Source organism: Eremomyces bilateralis, assembly GCF_010015585.1.
Source record: "Eremomyces bilateralis CBS 781.70 unplaced genomic scaffold P152scaffold_16, whole genome shotgun sequence".
NCBI lineage: Eukaryota > Fungi > Ascomycota > Dothideomycetes > Eremomycetales > Eremomycetaceae > Eremomyces > Eremomyces bilateralis.
The window spans coordinates 193,976-214,340 of NW_022985082.1; the positions used below are offsets into that span (position 1 = coordinate 193,976).

The 20,365-nt window shown below is 54.6% G+C and overlaps 8 protein-coding genes across 8 annotated transcripts in view; 3 read left to right on the plus strand and 5 right to left on the minus strand.

The window, feature by feature from the left end:
- P152DRAFT_450785 (uncharacterized protein) overlaps positions 1 to 411 on the minus strand; it is a gene marked incomplete at both ends in the record, with an annotated part of 2,911 nt that extends 2,500 nt beyond the window's left edge. The window contains one exon of the mRNA XM_033678188.1: positions 205 to 411. Within this exon, the coding sequence (XP_033532422.1) occupies positions 205 to 411 (207 nt within the window). The remainder of the gene's footprint in view (positions 1 to 204) is intronic.
- A 1,272-nt stretch (positions 412 to 1,683) lies between these two features.
- Positions 1,684 to 5,084, minus strand: P152DRAFT_364299 (kinase-like protein; the record flags this gene model as incomplete). Its single annotated transcript, XM_033675407.1, has 3 exons — positions 1,684 to 2,397; positions 2,463 to 3,172; positions 3,257 to 5,084. Coding segments are annotated over 3 exons (3,252 nt in total), but the record flags the coding sequence as incomplete, so codon positions are not given.
- Positions 5,085 to 6,179: 1,095 nt separating this feature from the next.
- On the minus strand, positions 6,180 to 9,935 carry P152DRAFT_483520 (uncharacterized protein). The gene is made up of 2 exons (XM_033681951.1): positions 9,514 to 9,935; positions 6,180 to 9,452 (listed from the first exon to the last, which is right to left on the minus strand). The coding sequence occupies exons 1-2, from the start codon at positions 9,571 to 9,573 to the stop codon at positions 6,375 to 6,377; spliced, it is 3,138 nt and encodes a 1,045-aa protein (XP_033532424.1). The 5' UTR covers positions 9,574 to 9,935; the 3' UTR covers positions 6,180 to 6,374.
- Positions 9,936 to 10,179: 244 nt separating this feature from the next.
- P152DRAFT_460085 (uncharacterized protein) lies at positions 10,180 to 11,268 on the plus strand. The gene is made up of 4 exons (XM_033679822.1): positions 10,180 to 10,209; positions 10,375 to 10,644; positions 10,724 to 10,874; positions 10,927 to 11,268. Coding segments are annotated over exons 1-4 (579 nt in total). The 5' UTR covers positions 10,180 to 10,207; the 3' UTR covers positions 11,083 to 11,268.
- Positions 11,269 to 12,038: 770 nt separating this feature from the next.
- Positions 12,039 to 13,037, minus strand: P152DRAFT_377275 (uncharacterized protein; the record flags this gene model as incomplete). Its single annotated transcript, XM_033675646.1, has 6 exons — positions 12,039 to 12,088; positions 12,143 to 12,382; positions 12,449 to 12,506; positions 12,555 to 12,654; positions 12,705 to 12,761; positions 12,964 to 13,037. Coding segments are annotated over 6 exons (579 nt in total), but the record flags the coding sequence as incomplete, so codon positions are not given.
- Positions 13,038 to 13,379: 342 nt separating this feature from the next.
- P152DRAFT_460086 (uncharacterized protein) lies at positions 13,380 to 15,427 on the plus strand. The gene is made up of 2 exons (XM_033679823.1): positions 13,380 to 14,041; positions 14,087 to 15,427. The coding sequence occupies exons 1-2, from the start codon at positions 13,638 to 13,640 to the stop codon at positions 15,204 to 15,206; spliced, it is 1,524 nt and encodes a 507-aa protein (XP_033532427.1). The 5' UTR covers positions 13,380 to 13,637; the 3' UTR covers positions 15,207 to 15,427.
- A 265-nt stretch (positions 15,428 to 15,692) lies between these two features.
- P152DRAFT_460088 (IdgA domain-containing protein) lies at positions 15,693 to 18,517 on the plus strand. Its single transcript, XM_033679824.1, has 6 exons — positions 15,693 to 15,946; positions 15,998 to 16,063; positions 16,123 to 16,265; positions 16,345 to 16,717; positions 16,770 to 17,070; positions 17,135 to 18,517. Exons 1-6 carry the CDS (start codon positions 15,778 to 15,780, stop codon positions 18,483 to 18,485), a joined length of 2,403 nt encoding a protein of 800 aa, XP_033532428.1. The 5' UTR covers positions 15,693 to 15,777; the 3' UTR covers positions 18,486 to 18,517.
- Positions 18,388 to 20,083, minus strand: P152DRAFT_460089 (uncharacterized protein). The gene has a single exon (XM_033679825.1). The coding sequence runs from the start codon at positions 20,027 to 20,029 to the stop codon at positions 18,554 to 18,556; it is 1,476 nt and encodes a 491-aa protein (XP_033532429.1). The 5' UTR covers positions 20,030 to 20,083; the 3' UTR covers positions 18,388 to 18,553.
- Positions 20,084 to 20,365: the final 282 nt, after the last annotated feature.

Below are 20,365 nucleotides of genomic sequence, written 5' to 3' on the forward strand. Positions count from 1 at the left end.
GCTGTCGCGGGCGGAGCGGATGGGGCGGGAGGTGTTGGAGAGAGTGGGTTGGCGACGAGTTGGGCGGATGGGGGAGGAGTCGCGGGAGCTGAGGGTGCGGGGAGAGGTCCAGCCTGGGTTGTTGAGGGACGGGATTGTGGAGAGGGCGGTGTTGGTCGTGGTCGTGGTCGAGGATGGGTGAGAGGTGATGGACGAAGGGGGTACGGGGTTGGAAGTCGGAGGTTTCGAGGTCGCGATGGACGGAGGTACGGATGTGGAAGGAGCTGACTCTGATCGATCGGGTGAGCCATCTGGACGTGGCGATGGCCCAGTGGAAGGGTTGCTGGATGGCATAATGGAGTCGTCGTCCTTGTTCTTCTGCTTCGATGTTGCTGCTACTGCTGTCGGTTCGACTAGCGGATTGGGGGTCATGACGCCAGGAGACGGGGACGGAGGAGGACCAGGGCCAAGTGCGCTGACATGGCAGGAGATCTCTAGGCACGAAAGTAGCCGACAAACCGGAGATACAGAGGATTGGAGGAGCGGTCAAAGGTAGTTAGGACAGTAGCAAATGGGCGGATTCGGAAAAGTTGACGGAGCGAGGTATGGGTGGTGAAAGGAAAGACATAAGCAGCCAACAAGGTGATGCCACAAGCCGAAGGTGATGCCAGCGAATAGGAACGGAACGCGGTATTGGTCTGTCTGGCGCGCCGGAGAACAAAGGTATATATCTGCGTCATGCCTCAGGCAACTAGGCATACATGCCCCTTCCTCCGGGGTGAAGAAATTGATGGCCCATACAGCGTTTTCTTCCCGCAAAATAATAACCATCAAAAAGGGTAATTTAATTCAGACTCTTACGGTAGGTAGATCTAACTTTAAAAATATAATTTGACCTTTAAATCTGCCTTTTAATGTAAGGGTGCGTCGTTGCAGCTCGATTCAGAACTTAGATTTTGTGTGGTATAGACCATCAATTTCTTCACCCCCGGAGGTTTCCTGTTTCTTTGTTTACTCAACTGGATAGGTAATCCATCCATCCATCCAGAGTTCCACACCAGTACAGCTGTGCAGGCCGCAGGGACACCATCCACTACAGTCTGCACATCAACATCAAAACAAATTTCCCTGCATAAGACAACATAGCCGTTGTTCCTTGACTTCAGATTCATTCAATCCCATGCCATTTCTACCTAATCATCCGTCATCAAGTGTCATAACAATCCTCTTCCATCCATTCCGTCCATCCCATAAAGTAGTCCCGAAACCCATCCCACCCATCCATGATACAAAGTACTCCCCCCATTCCCAAACCCAGCCATCTTTGCCGTAAAAAACTCCTCGAGACGATCGAGTCCCGTCATTGCTTTTGTTGTGGGTGAACAAACGTCTGAATGCGTGATGTTTGTCAAAGCGCAACCCGCTCCAATGCCACCATGTCCACATCCCGTGCCATCTCCGACGCCACCGATACGTCGCTTGCCGGACCAAATGATGCCGGCGCCACAATGCGGAGGATGACCTGACGTGACCTGTTCCTTCGAACAGCATCACGCAACGACTCGGGTACGCCTTCCACGCAGGCCACGTCGCCTGCCATTGGAGAATCCAACCTCATGACCGATGATCCGGAACCACATCCCTTTCCCTCGTCTAAACCAAATCCATCATATCCACATCCCCTCCACCCTTCCCCCCATCCCCATCCCCCGGCCCCCAATTCCCCTCATACACCGTCGCTCCCGCCCGCCTCCTTGCTCTCACCCACTGCACCCCTTCCCGACAATACAGCTCATCCACCGTCGGCCGCGTCTCCGGCTCCGGCGCGATCATCCACTGCACCAGCGCGTCCAGCGACTCCGCGTGCTGCGGGTCCGCCATGAACGGGGGTGGGTGGGGGAGATGCGAAGGGCGGAGTTGTGGTGCGGGGGGCGCCCGGGGCGATTCGCTGTGGGCGCGCGCGTGCGAGGATCGTGTGAGCCGCGTGCGTGGCGTCGCGTCGACGGGGGCATCGGCGTGGAAGCTCTGGGCGCGCGGACTGCTCGCCTCGATCGGGTCGCCGCTCGCGTCGCGCGGCAGCATGCTTTCCTCGCTCCAGGTGAGGCTCGGCAGGTCGCGGAGATCGCCGGCGCGCAGCCGCTGCCAGGACGCGCCGTTGTCCGGGAGGACGATGTTCCCGGCGATCTCGAGCATGATCATGCCGAGGGCGAAGAGGTCGGCAGGCTTGTCGAAGCGGCCGGCGAGAACCTCGGGGGCGATGTATTCGCGGTCGCCTTCGCCGTCAATGTTGCGGGGGGCGGGCCAGGAGGAGGCGAGTCCGAAGTCGCCGATTTTGAGGACGCCTTCCCAGTCGATGAAGATGTTGGCGGGTTTGAGGTCGAGGTGGATGACGTTGCTGGTGTGGATGTAGCCGATGCCCTTGAAATCTGGTCAGCGAATGTCTTCGTAGAATAGATCAAATAGAAAACCGAGAATGCACATACCTCCGACAACTCCAACAAAATCTTCCAGATCCGAAAATCGTCCAACCGCGCTTTATACCCGGCCTGTGTCAAGAAATCCTTCAAGTTCCCATTCTCGCAATACTCCGTCTGGATATACAAATAACCCTTCGACTCCCACGAGTCCGCAAACCGCACAATATGATCATGCCCGCGCAACGCCCGCAGAACCTCCACCTCCCGCAACTTGTTCTCCCGATCCTTCATCCCGGAGTACGGCCGCTTGCTTTTCTTCACCGCCCACACTGCATTCTGCACGGGGGACAGCGACGTCGAAGGGCTGGAGAATTGGAGGAGCATCCCCGGGCGGCGCTCGACGCGGTAGACGAGGGAGAATTCGCCGCTGCCTTGGAGGGTGACGATGTCGAAGCGGGAGGTCAGGGCGGTGTCGACGTCGTTTTGCGTGACAGACGCAGCAGCGTGGCCTGGGCCAAAACTGAAGTTAAAGCCGTTCTCGCGTGGAGCGGTGGGTGTGGCGGGTGGGGGTCCGCGGCGGGAAAAGCTACTCTCCGCGTCATTGGGGATGCCTATCGAGGTGGACGGGCGGTTGAATTCGAAGCTGGAATCGGCCAGCGGGGTGTGCGGTGAACGTCTGCCGGACTCAGAGCCGTTGGGGGGAGTTGCTGAATCGCGCGTCATGTTAGAAGATTGTCGGAGTGGGTTGAGTGGAGTGTGCGGCTTACAGAATCGATCTTTCTCGGGTGACAGCTCGTCCGTCTGCGTGGGTGCGACAAACGTATCCGCTCCAAGTGAGGTGCGCCGTCCAAATAGGCTACTTCGCAAGCTGTTCTCCTTCGATCGGCGACTCCCTTCACCGCTGGGCTTGGTTGGGGTCGGAGGAAGTTCGTCGTTGCTGGACTGGCTATCCATATTCCCGGTTGGAGAATTGCCCATATCATCACCATCAATGCTCAAAAAGCTAGCACGTCTCTGTCCCGGTGCTTGCGATTCGCGACACCCGAAGATACTGACGCCCTTTCCAAACGAGACGGGGGAAGCGGCAGTCATATGAGGACTATACGGTGTACTCGGCGTCCCGAACTCATGTCGCTGTTTCGCACGGTTGATCGGGTGAGGAGAACTCCGCAGCGGCGGGAACGAGACTCGCTTGGACGGCGTGTCGGGCATCTGGTAGCCTCCTATACCCCCAGGAGGCGCCACATCCACGTTGCGATGTTTCTTTGAGATCAGCCCCGTCGACATGAACGCGCCTGGAAGGGGTTTGGCATTCTTGTAATCAGGAGTGGCCTGGCCCTGTGCCTCGAGATTCCTTCCGTTTCCTGCTAACAAACTCTGGACGCGGCCGGCGGCCGGACGGGATGCGCCAATGGGGAGAGATCGAGAGAAGCTCTCGGCTTGGCTTGCGTTGGAACCGGTGGTAGAAGCTGGAGGGGGCGGAGGGCGGAACATAGCCGGCTGGTGGGACATGTCTTCGCTGACCAGACTCGAATTGGATGAAGAAGCGGTGATGGCTTTTGATAAGGGATGCGGGAGGTGTGAAGCCAAAGACGTCGACTTTGTTTTTGGTTGGGACATCTCGAATGGATGAGAACTGGTGAATGGCGAACCAGGCTTGGGAGGGGGAGAAGCACCACCAAGCGATGACCCATCCAGTGACATGCGCTGTTTTGCCTTCAAGGCAGCCGTCGCAGAAAGAAGCGGTTCTCCAGAACTGTGATCGAGCATCTTCACTCGGGAGGGACCGTGGGACTGGGACTGCCGTTGTTGCATGGTCGATCGACGAAGTGATAAAGATCGCCGAGGTGATGAAACCTTGATAGGAGTGGCGGGTTGCGCCCAATCGATTGTGTCGAAATCTTTGCCGTGGCTGTTTGGTGATCTTGAAGTGGAGGTAGAGCCGAAATCTTGATTGAAAACATCAAAGTCAGATGCCAACGACGCCCCGTGCAGACTCCTCCGCTTCGCCACCGGACTTCCCGTGCTAGCTTGATCGAAATTGACATGTCCATCCCCGCGCTTCAACGGGCTACTTCGATGACTATGGTTTAGATGCGAAAAGTCCGGTTTCGGTCTCGGCGTCTCACTTGACCTCAACCCCGGAATCTCGAACTTCATCGGCTGCGGCGGTCCACTCCCGTCCACCACCGTCTGCGTCCCCGTCATGTTATGATCGAGGTTCTCCTCCCCAAGTGTGGCGTGCTGCTGCGCGTGCGGCGCGACTTTCACATTCCCCAAGCTCGACGACTCGGTGAGCGCGGTGCGCAGCGGACTCTGCGGCGATGTACGCGTTCGCGGCGACCGCAGCGCGGCCGGGCGACGGAGGTTGAATTTCGGTTTGCGGGCGGTCGGCTGGGCGTGCGTGTCGGGGATCGGGGTGGCGGTGAATTCCAGATGGCGGAACTTGGGGGAGGCCGGGGTGGTGGAGTGTTGCTGATTGTGGAGGAAGAAGGAGGTGGGAGTGTTGGGGGTGCGGCTTGGGGAGTGGGTGGAGAGGTGGAGGCGGGAGATTTTGGAGGGGGATTTCGAGAGGGAGCGGCGGAGTTTGTCGATGGAGGAAATGCGGGTGAGGTTGGGGTCGTGGGGATGGTGGGTTGGTGATGGGGCATGGAGAGTGGCTCCGTTTTCGCGGGAGGGGGAGAAGTTGAAGTCCATGGTGTTGATTAGATCCGGAGAGGAGGAGACGTCAGTGTCCACCGAGGGAGTAGGAATGGCCAAATGGTTGGAAGGGTTGGAAGTGATAGAGTAGAAATGTCGATGTCAAAACAACAGGAACAGCGCGTCAAGTGACGGTCAAGTTGTGATGGCTGGAAACTTCCTCCATGTCATCTCCAAAGGGCTCGCGATTCCTTGTGACAGCGATGAAGCTGTTGGGAAGTCGGGTGAACGTGAGCGTGAAGTGATAGGACGCGTCGTGAATGTAGGCAGGCGTCTTGGAGAGGTTATCGGCAGGATGACGGGCTGCTGATACAAATCGGGTGAATTGAGATGAACTTCCAAGCAACTGAATAAATAGGTGTGTGCGTGGATGTGTCAACGATGGAGGTGGACAGGTGATGATATAGTGGTGGTGGTAGTAGTAAAGTGAGATTCAGTTGGTGTAAATGGCGAGTGAAAGACGTTGATGTGCAGCCGTGGCGGCCAAAAGGGTCCAACGGTGAACGGTCAGCTCAAGTACACGCACACACCCACAGACACGGATACAGCCGCCAAATCCAATTGTCGCTCGCTGGCCTTTGCTTCTGACGTGTCCGCGTGTTTACCAGACTCGATCTGTTTGAAGTTTGTGTGGGGAAATCAACATACAATTGAGTCTCCGGATCTTCCAGAGATATGGATTTCTGTTAATATGGATTTCTGATAATATTGATTTCGTTGTTGTGCACATTATTGAACGTGACCAGAATGGAAGGTGTGGTGTCTCATTCGGTCACTATTTAGCTCTGCTGCGGACATTGCGAATGGTTTCACAGGCTGATCAATCGACCTTCTGATTTAATTTTTATTATTAGTTACTAGTCTCGGAGATTGGGATTTCATGCATTCGTAATACTCTCTCGCGTTTCCGCAAGGAGACGGACAAATTGTGGTGTTGGCGCATGGGTGGGTGTTGGGGCCAGGGAAGGCGCGACGGACGCGTTTGTTTACATTGGTGTCTGAGTCAGCGACCCCTCCGGTTCTGTGTCTGTGCTACAAATTATGATTCACTCATGTCTCACTGAACACCATGAGCCAACATGTCTAGGATATTACAATAGGTTATGCTACTATTGATTGGTATGATAATGGAATAAGTATACATGGTCTCAGATAAGGAGCCTATCATTCCGTTAGCTTCGATATTCGCCTTTCCAGCTCCTTCGCAAAGAATAGTTCTCAAAGGATTCCCAGATACCACCCAATCCATCCAAGTACCAAGATCGATTCCAGCAACCCCTACTCCAACTTCAGCGACTCCTCCTGCAACACCCCATACAACTCCTCCAAATCCCTCGCCACCTGCTCAATCTCCTTACTCACCTGCCCCGTCACTAATGCATACGCATAAAACAACTCGAAATCCTCCTCCCGCAACACCCCCTCCCCCCGCCGCTCGTTCCACACCCGATACAGCCGCGCCAGGAACCGATCCCGCGGATGCCCCAGATTCGGCATCGTGTCGTTCAGCGGGTACTCCAGTTTCATCGACGACGCCAGCACGCTGAACAGGTGGCTGATGCGCTGCGAGAGGTGCGCGCGCTCCTCCGTCGTCGATTGGAGGACCGCCGCCTCGCCGCGCGACGCTTTGAGGTCTTTCGTGATCACCACTTTCATCGCGTAGAAGGCGTCGAGCATCCGCTCTGTGCTGTCGAGGAGGCGCGTGAAGGTTGCTTCGGGGAACGGACCGCGGAGCCCGAACTCGTGCGCCGCGGACGCCTTGAGCGCGTTGAGCCGGGCGAGATATCGTTTTAGATGTAGCACCTCGCGGATATCGAGATAGAACGACGCGGCTGCGGACGCGGCGGCAGAGGTAATAGTAATACCGTCCTCGCCCTCGACGAGCTGCAGGAGGGAGAGCGGGTCGCGTTTCCAGATGAGGCCCATGCGTAGCCAGAGGACGGCGACGCCGTCGACCATCTTGCGGCGGGCGGAGATGGCCCAGAAGAAGCGAGTGACGAGGATACCCCAGACGCAGCCGAGCATGACCGCCGTGGTACGGTGGAGGACAATCTCCCAGATCTCCGGGTTGATGCCGCCTTCGTCGTCGTCGTCTTCGTCTTCGTCTTGGATCGCGAGGCTGTAGGCGTAGAGCGCAGAGAGGTTGTAGGTGAGGAGGATGAAGCGGCCCATCGGACCTTTGCCGCGGCCGATGATGAGGTAGAAGCAGCCGCAGGATACTAGCCAACCTAAAATGGCGAGAACGAAGGGGTTCTCGTCGGCCACGATCCATGCGAGGGTGGCGAGAACCGCTCCCACGCAGGTGCCGATGAATCGATGGAGTCCCGTCGTGTTCGACGCTCCGATCGTCATCGAGCATACAAGCATGTATGACAGTAGCCCCCATTCTCCCCGGAAATGGGAGTAGAACGGCCGCGTGGTGGGGATGAATGACCACATCGCGAAGAGAATGGCGCCAATGCCGACTTTCACGGCGAACTTGACGTCTTCCCGGGCGAGGAACGACAGTGTCTTCCAAACCGCGCCCGCAAACGACGATTTGATGTTATGCCACTCCAACCGACTTCGAAGCGTCCGCTTGGGTTTTCGTACTTGCTCGCTTGTCTGTGTAGGTCTCCGTTCCTGTTCGTTCCTCTCCTCCTCGGTAAGAAGCGGTTGCTGCTCCTCGTCCCCCAGCTCGTCTTTCGGACGGCGTCGGAACATCGACCAAAATCCCGGAATCAAAAGCCAGCTCCACGACCTTTGCGGCCCACCAACCATTTCCAGATGTTCCTGCAGCTCCTCGATCGCGTTTAGATACAACATCAGATCTTCCGCAAAGTCCTGCAGCGACGAGCTGAAGTACCCACAGCTCGCCGCAATCTCTTCCAGGTCCGCAGCCATCTCGGTCGACGACGCGATCGAGAGTCCCTTATTATCATAGATCCGATCCAGCGCCTCCTTCCGCGCCTGCGCGAATAGGTCCATCGCATCCCGCAGACTGTCTTTGAAGTTATGGTCGATTTCGATCTCGTACGGCGGCGTGGTGCGGAAGGGAAGCTCGCGCAGGATCTCCTTCATGGTGAACGCGAGGGCCTTCATCGGCGGGCCGAGGTGGGCGATGAAGTAGGAGAAGATCTCAGGAGGGCCGGCGGGGACGGACAGCTCGGGGACGCGGCCATTACTGCCTTCGTGTGGCTCTTCGTCGATGACGGAGAGATCTCCGATAGATGAGAGGAGGGATGATGTCTCATTTCGGAAAGGAGATAGGAGTGGGGAGCCTATATCGGGCGATTTGTAGCCGGAATTATTGGTGAACTGATTGAGGAGAGCGAATTGGGTAGTGGTTGCTCCACGAAGACCACCTAGATCTTGGGCAAGTTGCTCGACACAGTTCATGAGTGTTACCATCAATTGATGCTCGGCCGCAGTTCCAAGGAGGTAGTGTTCGTAGGCTGAATCCTGGATGGTCGTGGTCATCTTGCTGAATGTCTTCTTGAACTGCGATGATGCAGCACCAAACGATGATTGCATCGTCGCCTCGTCTTCTCCGGACAGGAATGCCCTCGTGATCGTTCTCAACATATCTTCCAGCGAGTCGGTGGCCAAGACCAGTTGCTTACGCAATTCCGTCCGCGCGGAGCTCGGAGTGACCAACAAATTGATGGTGATTGACGCAGTGATGCCCATCAGCACCATTTTCAAAACCTGGAAAACCTTCTCGTAGGAGAACATCGCCGCTTGCACGGCGCCTTCTTTCGTCAGAACGGTGATAATCGCTAGCGACGTCAGCGAACAAGCGACGTTAACGAGCGGATTCCCCATCCTCTGTTTCAGCCAACCCACGAACCCCAATCCACCACCGCAGAAGATGATAAGGACCAGGACATGTCCGAGGACCATCATATCCCTGTTCCCGAAGAACGCGGACACCGCCATGCTAGAGAACGAGATCATCGCCGCGTACAGGAACGCGATGAACGCCAGCATCGTGGCCTGGATCATGCTCCCCACCGATCGCGCCGGGTGGAAGTACACCGTGACCGTCGCCGCGATATGCTTCCCGTCGTTCTTCCCCAGGATCGCCGCGATGGGCGGGACGAAAGTGGCCATGCTGCCGAGCAGATATGCTAGGGAGCATTTCAGGATCCCTTGGCCGAGGGGGGATACGCATATCGACCATGTGTTCAGCAGGATATCATTAATACGAGACCAGGTGGACGGTGAACCACCGGAACTGGTCGGTGTCGACCATGGATAACCGTTTTGTAACCCGGGTCCATCGTCAGGAGTCGGTTGAGGTGAAGGTGATTGAAGAGTAAAGACCCTTCTAACTCTTTCCCCCGTTCGAGGAAGGATCAAAGTAGCTTGACGGATCTGCAGGTCGTCAATAGGCTGTGGATGTAATTAAAGCAGTTCGCCGTCGGAATCCACGTACACTTGGTCGATGTATGCGTCGACGTTTGGGAGATCGACTCCCATTGGCAGAACGGTTCATGACTCTTCGGCGCAGGACGGAGCGAAGTTTATGCCTTGCCGGGCAGCTGGCAGATTTAATACCACATATCACCTCGATCAAGTGCTTGAAAGACGGGTTTGGCAGATGTGATTCAACGCAGCGATGTAGGCAACCTGCTAGGCCCCTTCAATCGCCAGCAGGAATCCGGGAATATCGGAAAAAAACAATTGGTACAGAATGATGAAGGAGTGGAAAGAAAACGTAAAATAGACAAATCAAATCTTCAAATCATATGTAGGAGATTCATATTCAAACTCTGGAATCAAGTTCAATCCCGCAACCTCCGCATGCAGATGCTGGAATGCATTGCAAGTCCATGCATGGTGGTCAGCCTGGGCATGGGTGATGTGTGATGTCGTTGTTGACTGCGATTCAATTGCGTGTTGCATTGCAGTTGGATAGGCCAGGCACCAAGGCCGCAACGTCTAACATCAAGGCGTCAAGGCGTCAAGGCGTCAAGGTATCAAGGCGTCAAGGCGTCAAGCCAAACGGCTTATTCGGCTAGCGCGCACCAGTCCACTCCGCCCACGATGAAATCTACCTCAACATCTCGAAGACTTCATCCATCACTCAGCACCCTGCAAACCGTCACCGCGTCCGAAATACAGGCAAGATGTAAGTTCCCCAACCAATTCCATCAACTATGGCCTCTCCAGCGAGATACCCAAGTCTCCGATGCCCCAAAAACCGAAGCCCACTCCCCTCTCGAAACGCGAACACCCGAAAATCGACTCTCCCCTCGCTTCAATGACCACACCGCTAACCCATCCTCCCCCACAGGACGAACCTTCGGACGCAGAAGCGCCTCGCCGCCACCGTCGTCGGCTGCGGCCAGCGCAAGATCTGGCTCGACCCCAACGAAGTCAGCGAGATCAGCAATGCCAACTCCCGCCAGACGATCCGCAAGCTGGTCGCCGACGGCCTCATCATCGAGAAGCCCGTCACCATGCACTCGCGGTCGCGCGCGAGGGCCCTGTCTGAGGCGAGGAGGATCGGTCGTCATCGAGGTTACGGAAAGAGGAAGGGTACTGCGGACGCGAGGATGCCCAGGTATGTCTTTCCCGATGAATATTGGGTTGTTGGAGGGGATGAAGTGGAGAAAGGATGGATGGCTAATGGTTGATCACAGTGCCGTTCTCTGGATGAGACGTCTCCGTGTCCTTCGTCGATTGCTCGTCAAGTACCGTGCCAGCGGGAAGATCGACAAGCACCTCTACCACGAGCTCTACCACCTGAGCAAGGGTAACACCTTCAAGCACAAGCGTGCCCTCGTGGAGCACGTAAGTCATCATCGTATCAATACTTTTATTCAACTTGCTCACCCACGATTAGATCCACAAGGCCAAGGCCGAGGCCCACCGTGAGCGACTCCTCAAGGAGGAGATGGACGCCAAGAGGGCGAAGACCAAGGCGGCCCGGGAGCGAAGACAGGAGAGGATCGTGGAGAAGAGGAATGCGCTGATGGCTGATGAACCGGAGGAGAAGTAAGGAGAGCAAAATTCGTCACGGTACTTCTTACGTAGATGCGGTCATTGAGCATAAGGCATGAGGCTTGCGTCTGGGACTCATAAATGGGTACATTCAATGGTGTTCACGTTGTCATTCTATCTGGAAAATTAAGGATTGCTCTTATCAATTTCGAATGATCATCAAGTGAATCTGACGCCATCTACTCCGTACATTGCAACATCTTGCCATGTCTGACATCTGCTAACCTTGCCTTGATGTGCCTTCCGCCCGCAGCAGGATAAGACATAATGAAAGAACTGCTGTTGGATGAATTGGATACCGGAATAGGCTCACTTACCATCGTTGATAACCATAGAACGATCTAACGAAAGTCGTCCGAAACCCGTCTTAGATACAGCAATGAAGCTCGAAATGGGCGTGGGTGAAAGGCGAGGCGAGGTCGCAGTTCGAGTCGTGGCAAGTATATATGTAGCAGGGCACCGGGCAGGGACGGATGTGAGCGAGGTGGGCGGCGCAGCGTGGGCGACGAATCGATGTTAACGTACGAAGTCACGAGGGAGGTCGATAGGGCGATAGGGCGAAGGGCGTGGAAAGAAGAAACTGAAAGCTTCACGATCGAATTCGGGCGAGGTAAGAATATCGGGGAACGGTGGATTGAAGTACGTAGGGAGGATATTCGATACCGCGAACATGTAGTAACCGAAAGAGCTCGAGCCGACTCGTTCGCCGTCGAACTGTGGATTAATCAATTTGTTAAAACCCGAAGTTGCAACCTGACTTGAATCAGGGTCTGCTCAAATTAAGGAAATGAAAACCCGTCCCATCGATCCCGAACTTTTGATCCCGTGGAGTTCCTGTGAACCCGTCCTTGAGCCATCGCTCCATCCATAAATAGGACTACGACAAGGCTAAAGGTGAGCAAGTCGGATTGGCAGAAACATTCCTGACTGAGACCACGCTGCGTCAACACACATTTACTCGGCTGTGTCGAGGTCATCGTGCGCGGGGGGTGGGGACTCAACAGCTTCATCGACTGTTAGCATTAGAGAGTCCGCAAAAGGTTCCGTCCAATACTCACGCTTCCTATCATCTCCGTTGACGCCATTCTCGCGCTCGTCCTCACGGTCACGGACATCCTTCATGTCACGGTCGCCATCGATGGGGCTTCGGGATCGGTCACGGTCGCGGCGCTCGTAGTCACGCTCACGTCGATCGTCCTTGCGAGGGGAGAAGTCACCACCACGGGGACGGCGAGGAGAGACGCTCCTGCCACCACGGCGGGGAGAGCGGTCACGGCGGGGAGGGCCACCGGAACGGTCTCCACGGTCTCCACCGGCGCCACGGTCTCCACCGGCGCCACGGTCTCCACGGTCGGCACCTTGACGGTCCCTTCCAGCTCCGGAATCGAATCGCCACGATGCGGAAGGAGGAGTGCGGGCCCACTGCCAACAATAAGCGCTTGCTAGTAAGACGGCATGGAGATGACTCACCTCGATCTTCAAGATATCGTCACGGCCGATGCGCTTGTTGTGCATCTCATGGTATGCGTCATCGGAATCGCGACGGTTCTCATACTCCACGAAAGCAAACCTAGCTGGGGATGAGTGGTTGAAGGCGGAAGGGACGACAGTGCCACTTACAGGCGGCTGGATGCAGATCGAGGAGCGGGGATGTCGCAGCGGACAAGACGTCCGTATCTTCGAGGGTTGTTAGAATCGAACCGGTCAATGTGCAATGGTGAGGTGCGTGGCGAGGGAACGACCAAGGGGTATACGGTCGTCAGCCGTACATCGGCGCGTCGACCAGGTGTGATGAGCGCGATACATGATGGGGTATCTCGATCGACCGAAGAGGACGTGGTATATGATATGATCGATCACCGCTGCGTGCTAAACGTACCGTTCGAATTCGTAGGCAAGATCGCGCGCGCGAGTCCCGTGGCCGAAGCCAGTGACATAGAGGGTGGTGCTGCCGCCGCCTGATCGAGACATGGCTGAGTGATGCGGGGTGTTTGAATCAAGTGAAATGGAAAGGTTAGTTTTAGATGGAGAAAAGGGTGATGGTGCAGAAAGAGTTCTGTGGTGACAAACAGAAGGTTGAGTCTTGGGAAGCTGGAAGGAGATTCGACTTTGATGATGCAAAGTTTTGGCTGCGCATGGCAAGGGGAAGGTTGGAAAGTCCTGAGGCAGAAAGAGGTCACGTGGAATGAGGTGAATCATTTCATTAGTCATAACCGTCATCACTGTCACGTGCCTTGATGCCTTCCCTTCACTTCAGTTTTTGCCTGATCCGGCATCTGATTCCATTCATTATCACCGATAGATCCAACATCTGCTGAAAGATATTCAGAACTCTCTTCTTCTGGTTATCACCCTCCTTTGTGTCTTCCCCTCTAACTTCCTGGCCCTCTACCCTCCTCCCGAAATCATTTGTTCCCTGCAAATCCTTTGGATCAGTACAATCGACCGTTGATTCATTCTCTGTGACGTCCCAACCAAGACGCGCCACTTCGAATCTGCAAGAACATTTGCCGGTGTACGGGCACTCGCAGGGTATCAAGCAACTCCGTCGATATGTCCATCGAAGTAGCGGTTGGATCTCCCCTTGCGGATGCGCTGCAGAATGCGGTTCAGCCAAAGCTGGTCGAAGTTGGATGGACGACCGATGGACTCGATGATTCCGCCCTTTCCGAATACATCATTCTCATGCTCGCGAACGGCAAGTCTCAGGATCAAATCGCATCAGAGCTATCGAACGATTTGCTAGGGCTTGGACCGGAAGACCAAGGCGCGATCGATTTCTCCCGGTGGTTGTTCGAGCAAGTCCACCAACTCAGCTTGCAATTATCGCAACCCAACGCACCGGAAGCGCAGGTCCCTCCGACGGCAGATGTTCAGCAATCAGAGGATCAGCAGCCGGCAGGCGAATCATCTGCTGATGCGATGATGATGGATGAAGGGAGTAGTATGCCAAACATGTATGTCCCCTCACCAAACCCATGCCACCTTTGCTAACCGTACAGACCTACCGGACCGAAAGCCATGCGCGAAGGGAACCAAAAATCCCGCGACAAGCGAATGCTGGGCCATTTAAACAAGGCCATGGATCGAACATCAGATGCTGCGCTGCATCGGGTACGGGGTAATGGCTCCGGCAGCCGCGTCAACTCACATTCTCGCGAGCCACCGAAAGGTCCACGAAACAGCAATATCCGAAACCCTCTCAACGCAAACCCACGGATGGGCCAGAGCGGTGTTCAGCTTCCAATGGCCGGCGGTACGAACTTCGCGGAGCAACTCAACACTGGTATGGGCATGTCGCCACACCAGCAGATGGAATTGTACTCCATGTTCGAACAACAGGCACGGATGATGCAGCAGCTAGCGCAGCAGGTCGGCAATCCTCCAGGTGGCAACCAATTCTCCGGAAGAGGGCGAGGCCGAGGGAAGAATCTCTTCGACCGAGTGGATCCAAAGCAACGACATGCGAACGGGAGACCCCAACATCGAGCTTCTCAGGATGTCTCGATGGGAGGCGACGCACAAGCCGATGGCACCACGCCCATGGACTCTGCACTGCCGCAGACGAGCCCCCGAGACCCGTCGCAGGTGATCTGCAAATTCAACCTGACATGCACGAAAGCCGACTGCATTTTCGCCCATCAGTCTCCTGCCGCCCCCCCTGGGACGACCATCGACCTCGGCGACGAATGCCCTCACGGTGCTGCCTGCACCAACCACAAGTGCGTCGGCCGTCACCCCTCTCCCGCCCGCCGCTCCACCTACCAGTCCGACCAAGAGTGCATCTTCTGGCCCCACTGCACCAAGCCCAACTGCCCCTTCAAACACCCCGACATGCCCCTCTGCCGCAACGGCGCCGACTGCACCACTCCCAACTGCAAGTTCACCCACAAGTCCGTCATGTGCCGGTTCAACCCCTGCCTGAACCCGCAGTGCGTCTACAAGCACGTCGACGGTCAGAAGAAGGCGACGTTCGGGGAGCATGTGTGGAAGGCCGGCGACGCGAAGAAGGAGCATGTCAGCGATCGAAAATTTGTGGCGGACGAGGGAGAGGAGGAGTTGATCATCCCGGCAGAGACGCAGCAGACGCCGGATACCGTCACGGAGGATACGATGACTTGATGAAGGATGGGCGGGATGCAAGGGGCCTGGTACCCTTCTGGCATAGAACCACAGGAGGATATGTCATGATATTGGGCTGGCAATGGATTGTGGGAATCGGGTTCTGCTTGTGCTCTTTCGGCATTCAAGCTAGGGGTCTCTCTGTACATTAGATATCGTGGGATTTTATGCCGGATGAATTGAAGGTAATGGCCTTGGTTAAGGCAGTTTCCCTTTGTTAATATCTGTCTCTCCGGATCATCGTGACCACCTGCCCTTCCATCGTGCTATTACCTATCTATCTGTGTCGCCATAATGCACTTGTTCAATAAATATATGTTTTAATGGTCTCCACAATCTCTTTCTATTTTCGAGCCTTAATTACTTCGGTTTCTCAACAGCTGGCGTGGTTCGGTTCACGGTTCCCTAACATCCGAAGAAACGCCGCTATGAATACCCATGTCCAAAATAGGCAGGAGGATAATTGAACGTCAACAAATGCTATGATCTAAAGAAATCAGCAGAGTCTGGCAAATAGGTATAGACGGCCATACCATCTGGCCATTATTGATGTATTAATGGTTCCGTAAAGATGTGGTCCCACAGCCGACATCTCTTCCACAAGAGATGTCTAGTACAACGTCCCTTGGTGAGACGCTTAACCACCAACAATGCGTTCTTCCAAATATCGGATGAAGTCCGCAATGCAGTGAAATCAGATCAGCCCGTCGTGGCATTGGAATCGACTATCTACACCCATGGTCGGTCATAGGTCCTCAACGGAGGAGCAGCGAGCTGATAATATCTTCCAGGCTATCCTTTTCCCGAGAACGTTGCGCTGGCAGAAGAGTTGGAATCTGTTGTCCGAGACAATGGCTGTAAGAAACAATGGGATGCCGCTGTGTTCAAGCAAAGGTTTTCTAACAGCTTTCTCAAGGCGTCCCTGCTACCATTGGTATCGTAGACGGAGTTGCGAAGGTCGGAATGACCGCTGGAGATATCAATATCTTAGGTTCGTCAGTCGGTGACCCTCGTACGCTGAAGCTGTCGAGGAGAGACCTGTCGTATGCATGCGGAATGGTAACCAATTCCTACTTCTAATCCCCTATTAACATCTTATCTCCAAATGATCGTCTCTCACACCGCCCTCTCCATTTAGCGTCTCGTGAACAAGTCATTCCACGGCGGCACCACCATCGCAAGCACCATGATCCTCGCGCACATGGCAGGCATCAAAGTCTTCGCCACCGGCGGTCTCGGCGGCGTCCATCGAGGCGCGGAAAATTCCATGGACATCTCCGCAGACCTCACCGAGCTGGGCCGCACACCCGTCGCGGTGGTCAGCAGCGGTAGCAAGAGCTTCTTGGATATCCCGAGGACCCTAGAATACCTCGAGACCGAGGGTGCTACGGTTGCTACTTTTGCGGACGGGAGGGCCGGGCCGGTGGAGTTCCCTGCGTTTTGGTCGAGGGATAGCGGCGTCAAGAGCCCGCTTACGATATATTCCGAGACGGAGGCTGCTGCTATAATTTGTGAGTGGCTACGAGTCAGTTTCAGTCCGAGTTCACCACTGATATTTGACAGATGCTCAATCATGCCTTGGGTTGAAGTCTGGCTTACTCTTCGCGAACCCGATTCCGGAGACGAGCGCGATACCAAAGTCGCAAATGGACCGAATTATCGAGAAGGCGATCGAGGAGGCGAATGCTGCTCATGCCTCAGGCAAGGACAACACCCCGTTTATCTTGTCAAAGATACGAGAGTTGTCCGGAGGGGCAAGTCTTCCTGCAAACCGCGCTTTGATTGTGTCCAATGTAAAACGTGGAAGCATCGTCGCAAGGGAATTGGCTCAACTCGAGCGGAGTGGTGGCATCAGCACCTCGAGGTGAGGAACTTTCATAGGATGAGATAATTTAAGATGAATTAAAGTTGACTGTACCCCTTCTTAGCGTTACTCTACCTTCGGCAGCCATTCCCAAGCTTCCCAGCTCAACTATTGAGCCTGTGACTCAAACGAGCCGCTCCGACCATCGAATATCCCCTGAACCAAAGCCAGCACCCCCTAGGGACATACTCGTCGCCGGTGCTCTAGCGATAGATTACTCTTGTGACTACGCCCCTTTTAACATTCCCAAGGACGGTGAAACAGACATCAGTCCTCACCTTCGAACTTCAAATCCCGCGCGGATCTCCCAGTCACTAGGTGGTGTCGCACACAACATCGCCTACGCTGCCCATCTCCTAGGATCCAGTGTTCGGCTCTGCTCTGCAGTAGGCGACGACTTACCTGGTCGAATGGCGGAAGACCATCTTAGACGAGAGAATATGGATTGTGCGCTGAATGTCCATCCCGGCGCGAGGAGCGCACAGTATATGGCGGTGAATGATGCTAATAAAGACTTATATGTCGCCATGGCTGATATGGCCATCCTTGAAACTGGGTCGCAGAGCTACAACGAAGCATCGAAGGAGTTTAAGGAGAAGTGGCTGCCCAAGTTGGACGCGACAAGACCAAAATGGTTGATCCTTGACGGGAACTGGCCGGCTCCAATGCTCCATCATTGGCTCTCAGCGGGCTCATCGAAAGGAGCGAAGATCGCCTTCGAACCGGTATCAGTTGCGAAGGCTGTTCGGCTCATAACTGCCCTGACGAAACCCCCCGCCAAGTCTGCATCTCCGTCGAACTCAGAGAGCCCATTACTCCCGTTCCTCCCAAACCCTAGCCTCCATTTAATCACGCCCAACGCCTCCGAACTCCATGCTCTCCATTCCGCAGCCACATCTTCCGGACTGTTCGAGGATGCGCAATGGTTCTCAGTACTCGATTCCTTCAATCTCCCATCAGTCGGATCCCAAGCTCGGCTAGGACGAGCTCTTGGACAAGCAGCAGAAGGCCTGATCTCGGAAGGAATCCCGCAGATGAGCATCCAAATGTTGCCGGTGTGTGAGACCATATTGACCACCCTTGGTCCCCGTGGAGTGTTACTGGCGACGACAATACCGGAAGGGGACCGACGACTGGATGACGAAGGGTTCGCGAAATATATCGTTGGACGGGTGCAGAATGGCCACGGTACCGGTGTAGGTGGGGTGTATATGAGACACTTTGCCCCATCTGAAGTCCTAGGACCTGAGGATCAGGTCAGTGTTAACGCTGCAGGAGATACTTTTACTGGCGCAGTTGTTGCAGGGCTGGTGGGTGGAAAGTCCATTGAAGATGCTATATACCTTGGATCACAAGCCGCGGCGCTGACTTTGAGGCATGTGGGAGGAGTTGGAGATTTAAAAACGCTTCGTTAGGCGATATATCCTTGAATGCAAACCGCGCTATATGCCGGATATCGTATGTTCGGCTTTCAAGCAATTGCTTAACATGTCATCTTCCTCAACGGCCCACTCCAACCTGGATTTTTCCATGTCATCTGCCTCCTCGATTGCCAGTCCATCCTTTTGAAGACAGCTAGATCCGGTGAAGAAAGAACATTTTCATCAAGCTGACCGCTTGCCTCCTTCTCATGAGCGACTCGTAGAGCGTGCAGTTCAAGCCCTCCCCGTATCCGTCCAATCCAGATGTCAACATCTGCACGGCTCTTCTTGAATGATTCTGTTGCCCAAATAGCACGAAGCGCTTCGCCTTTGTTCCCCAATTCAATTCCCCCCAGCTGTTCCTTAATATTAAAAAGTATATCGAGCGTCTCCTCGTTGGCGTCGATCCCTCCATGGGTCATCTCGTTCAGCAGATTCTCAACCCGCGAGAAGTCGGAGGAAACTGCCCAGGTAATTCGGATCGTCTCGTTGTAGAGCGCGGCGGATACGCCAAGAATGTACGACGATCGTCCAATCGATTTCATGTGCGGAAGAACAGTCATACTCAATAATGAAGTAGGAAACGTTTGTTTCAAAACCCGGACCGCGTGGAGGAGAAGATGAGGATAGGAATAACTCAGGGAGGGTGGGATAGCTTTGAAGACTTCTTGATTCGGACGTTTCTCGTCCATTGCATCCTCTTGCGACGCTTCTACAATCTTAGCCCTTCCCTTCGCCTTTTTCTTTTCTTTGGTCTTCGAGGTCTTCGTCTTGGACTTGTTTTTGGAGCTAGCTTCACCATCAAGATCTAGCTTCGCTATCGGTCCGAAGACTTGGGTTTCGAGAACCTGCCATAATTTGGCATCCGTCGATGCGGTTTCAAGCAGCTTTTGCACCCGCTCCACGTGCTTGACTTTCTCTTTAGCTAGATTCCGAACTTCCGATTCGGGTTCTGGAGCAGTCTCGACCTTGGAGTCTGTTGATTCCGCCGGTTTGAACGGAGTATTTTGCTCGCGCGGTAATGGAAGTTTCCCGGCTGCCTGGCGCGCCATCGGACGAAGCGACTCGGGGAATTGCTGGACAAATGCCTGGGAGCCTAACGCATCGGTCTGGCATGTGCTGACTTTTCCTGTCCCGCCCACCTGCGGCATCTTAAGCGTATTAGATACCGCATTTTTCTCTACCATTTGCTGGAATAGCTTTGCGAATATCTTCTCTTCTTTAGGTGTGATCGTTGCGGTGGATGGTGGAGATCGTATGTCGTCTTGCTCTGCATCGGTCTTTGGCGGTGATCGGTTCAACTCGCCTTGATCGTTGAATTTCCTCGCAGTTGAGCTCCTACCACTCCGTATTGGTGACTGCTCATCTCTGCTGAAGTTCTTTGAGTGGCCGTATTTGGGTGTTTGGGAACTCGAGGCACGAAAACGATGTCTCTGAATTGTTGGTGTTTGATATAGGAAGGGTGTAAGTGTAGCACCCGAGAAGAACCCTCTCGACCGGTGAAGGGATTGAGATTCTATTAGACTCTTCAATGACATCTCTTTTAATGATAACCACCAAGCCTGTGGGACATCTTTCGAAGTTGTTGAATCCAAATCTAAAAACTCAACTTCCAATGACGCGAAAATCAAGACGCGACGTCGCGACGTTCGCTGGTTAATATTCGGTATCGTCACTGATTGGTCAACCGGTCACTACCCAGAAGTTAAAGATCACCACGACAAAGTCGTATTTCCAACCTGGTCGAAAACATTCGAACGTTACCACCACAGCTAACTAGTTTGCTTTAGGCGTTAGTTAGCATATTTTCCTACAACTTAGCAGAGATTGCGGCAATAGTGCTCACGGACGCAAAGGTGATGAATACATGGCTC

Bases quoted from the DNA above. Each gene is read 5' to 3' on its own strand.
- P152DRAFT_483520 (XM_033681951.1), bottom strand. From the start codon at position 9,573: ATGAACCGTTCTGCCAATGGGAGTCGATCTCCCAAACGTCGACGCATA. The intron at 9,453-9,513 runs GTACGTGGATTC...GACGACCTGCAG, and splicing joins GACGCATACATCGACCAAGT to ATCCGTCAAGCTACTTTGAT.
- P152DRAFT_460085 (XM_033679822.1), top strand. The intron at 10,645-10,723 runs GTATGTCTTTCC...GGTTGATCACAG, and splicing joins GCGGACGCGAGGATGCCCAG to TGCCGTTCTCTGGATGAGAC. The intron at 10,875-10,926 runs GTAAGTCATCAT...ACCCACGATTAG, and splicing joins AGCGTGCCCTCGTGGAGCAC to ATCCACAAGGCCAAGGCCGA.
- P152DRAFT_460086 (XM_033679823.1), top strand. From the start codon at position 13,638: ATGTCCATCGAAGTAGCGGTTGGATCTCCCCTTGCGGATGCGCTGCAG. The intron at 14,042-14,086 runs GTATGTCCCCTC...CTAACCGTACAG, and splicing joins GGGAGTAGTATGCCAAACAT to ACCTACCGGACCGAAAGCCA.
- P152DRAFT_460088 (XM_033679824.1), top strand. From the start codon at position 15,778: ATGTGGTCCCACAGCCGACATCTCTTCCACAAGAGATGTCTAGTACAA. The intron at 16,064-16,122 runs GTAAGAAACAAT...AGCTTTCTCAAG, and splicing joins TGTTGTCCGAGACAATGGCT to GCGTCCCTGCTACCATTGGT. The intron at 16,718-16,769 runs GTGAGTGGCTAC...GATATTTGACAG, and splicing joins GGAGGCTGCTGCTATAATTT to ATGCTCAATCATGCCTTGGG.
- P152DRAFT_460089 (XM_033679825.1), bottom strand. From the start codon at position 20,029: ATGTCATTGAAGAGTCTAATAGAATCTCAATCCCTTCACCGGTCGAGA.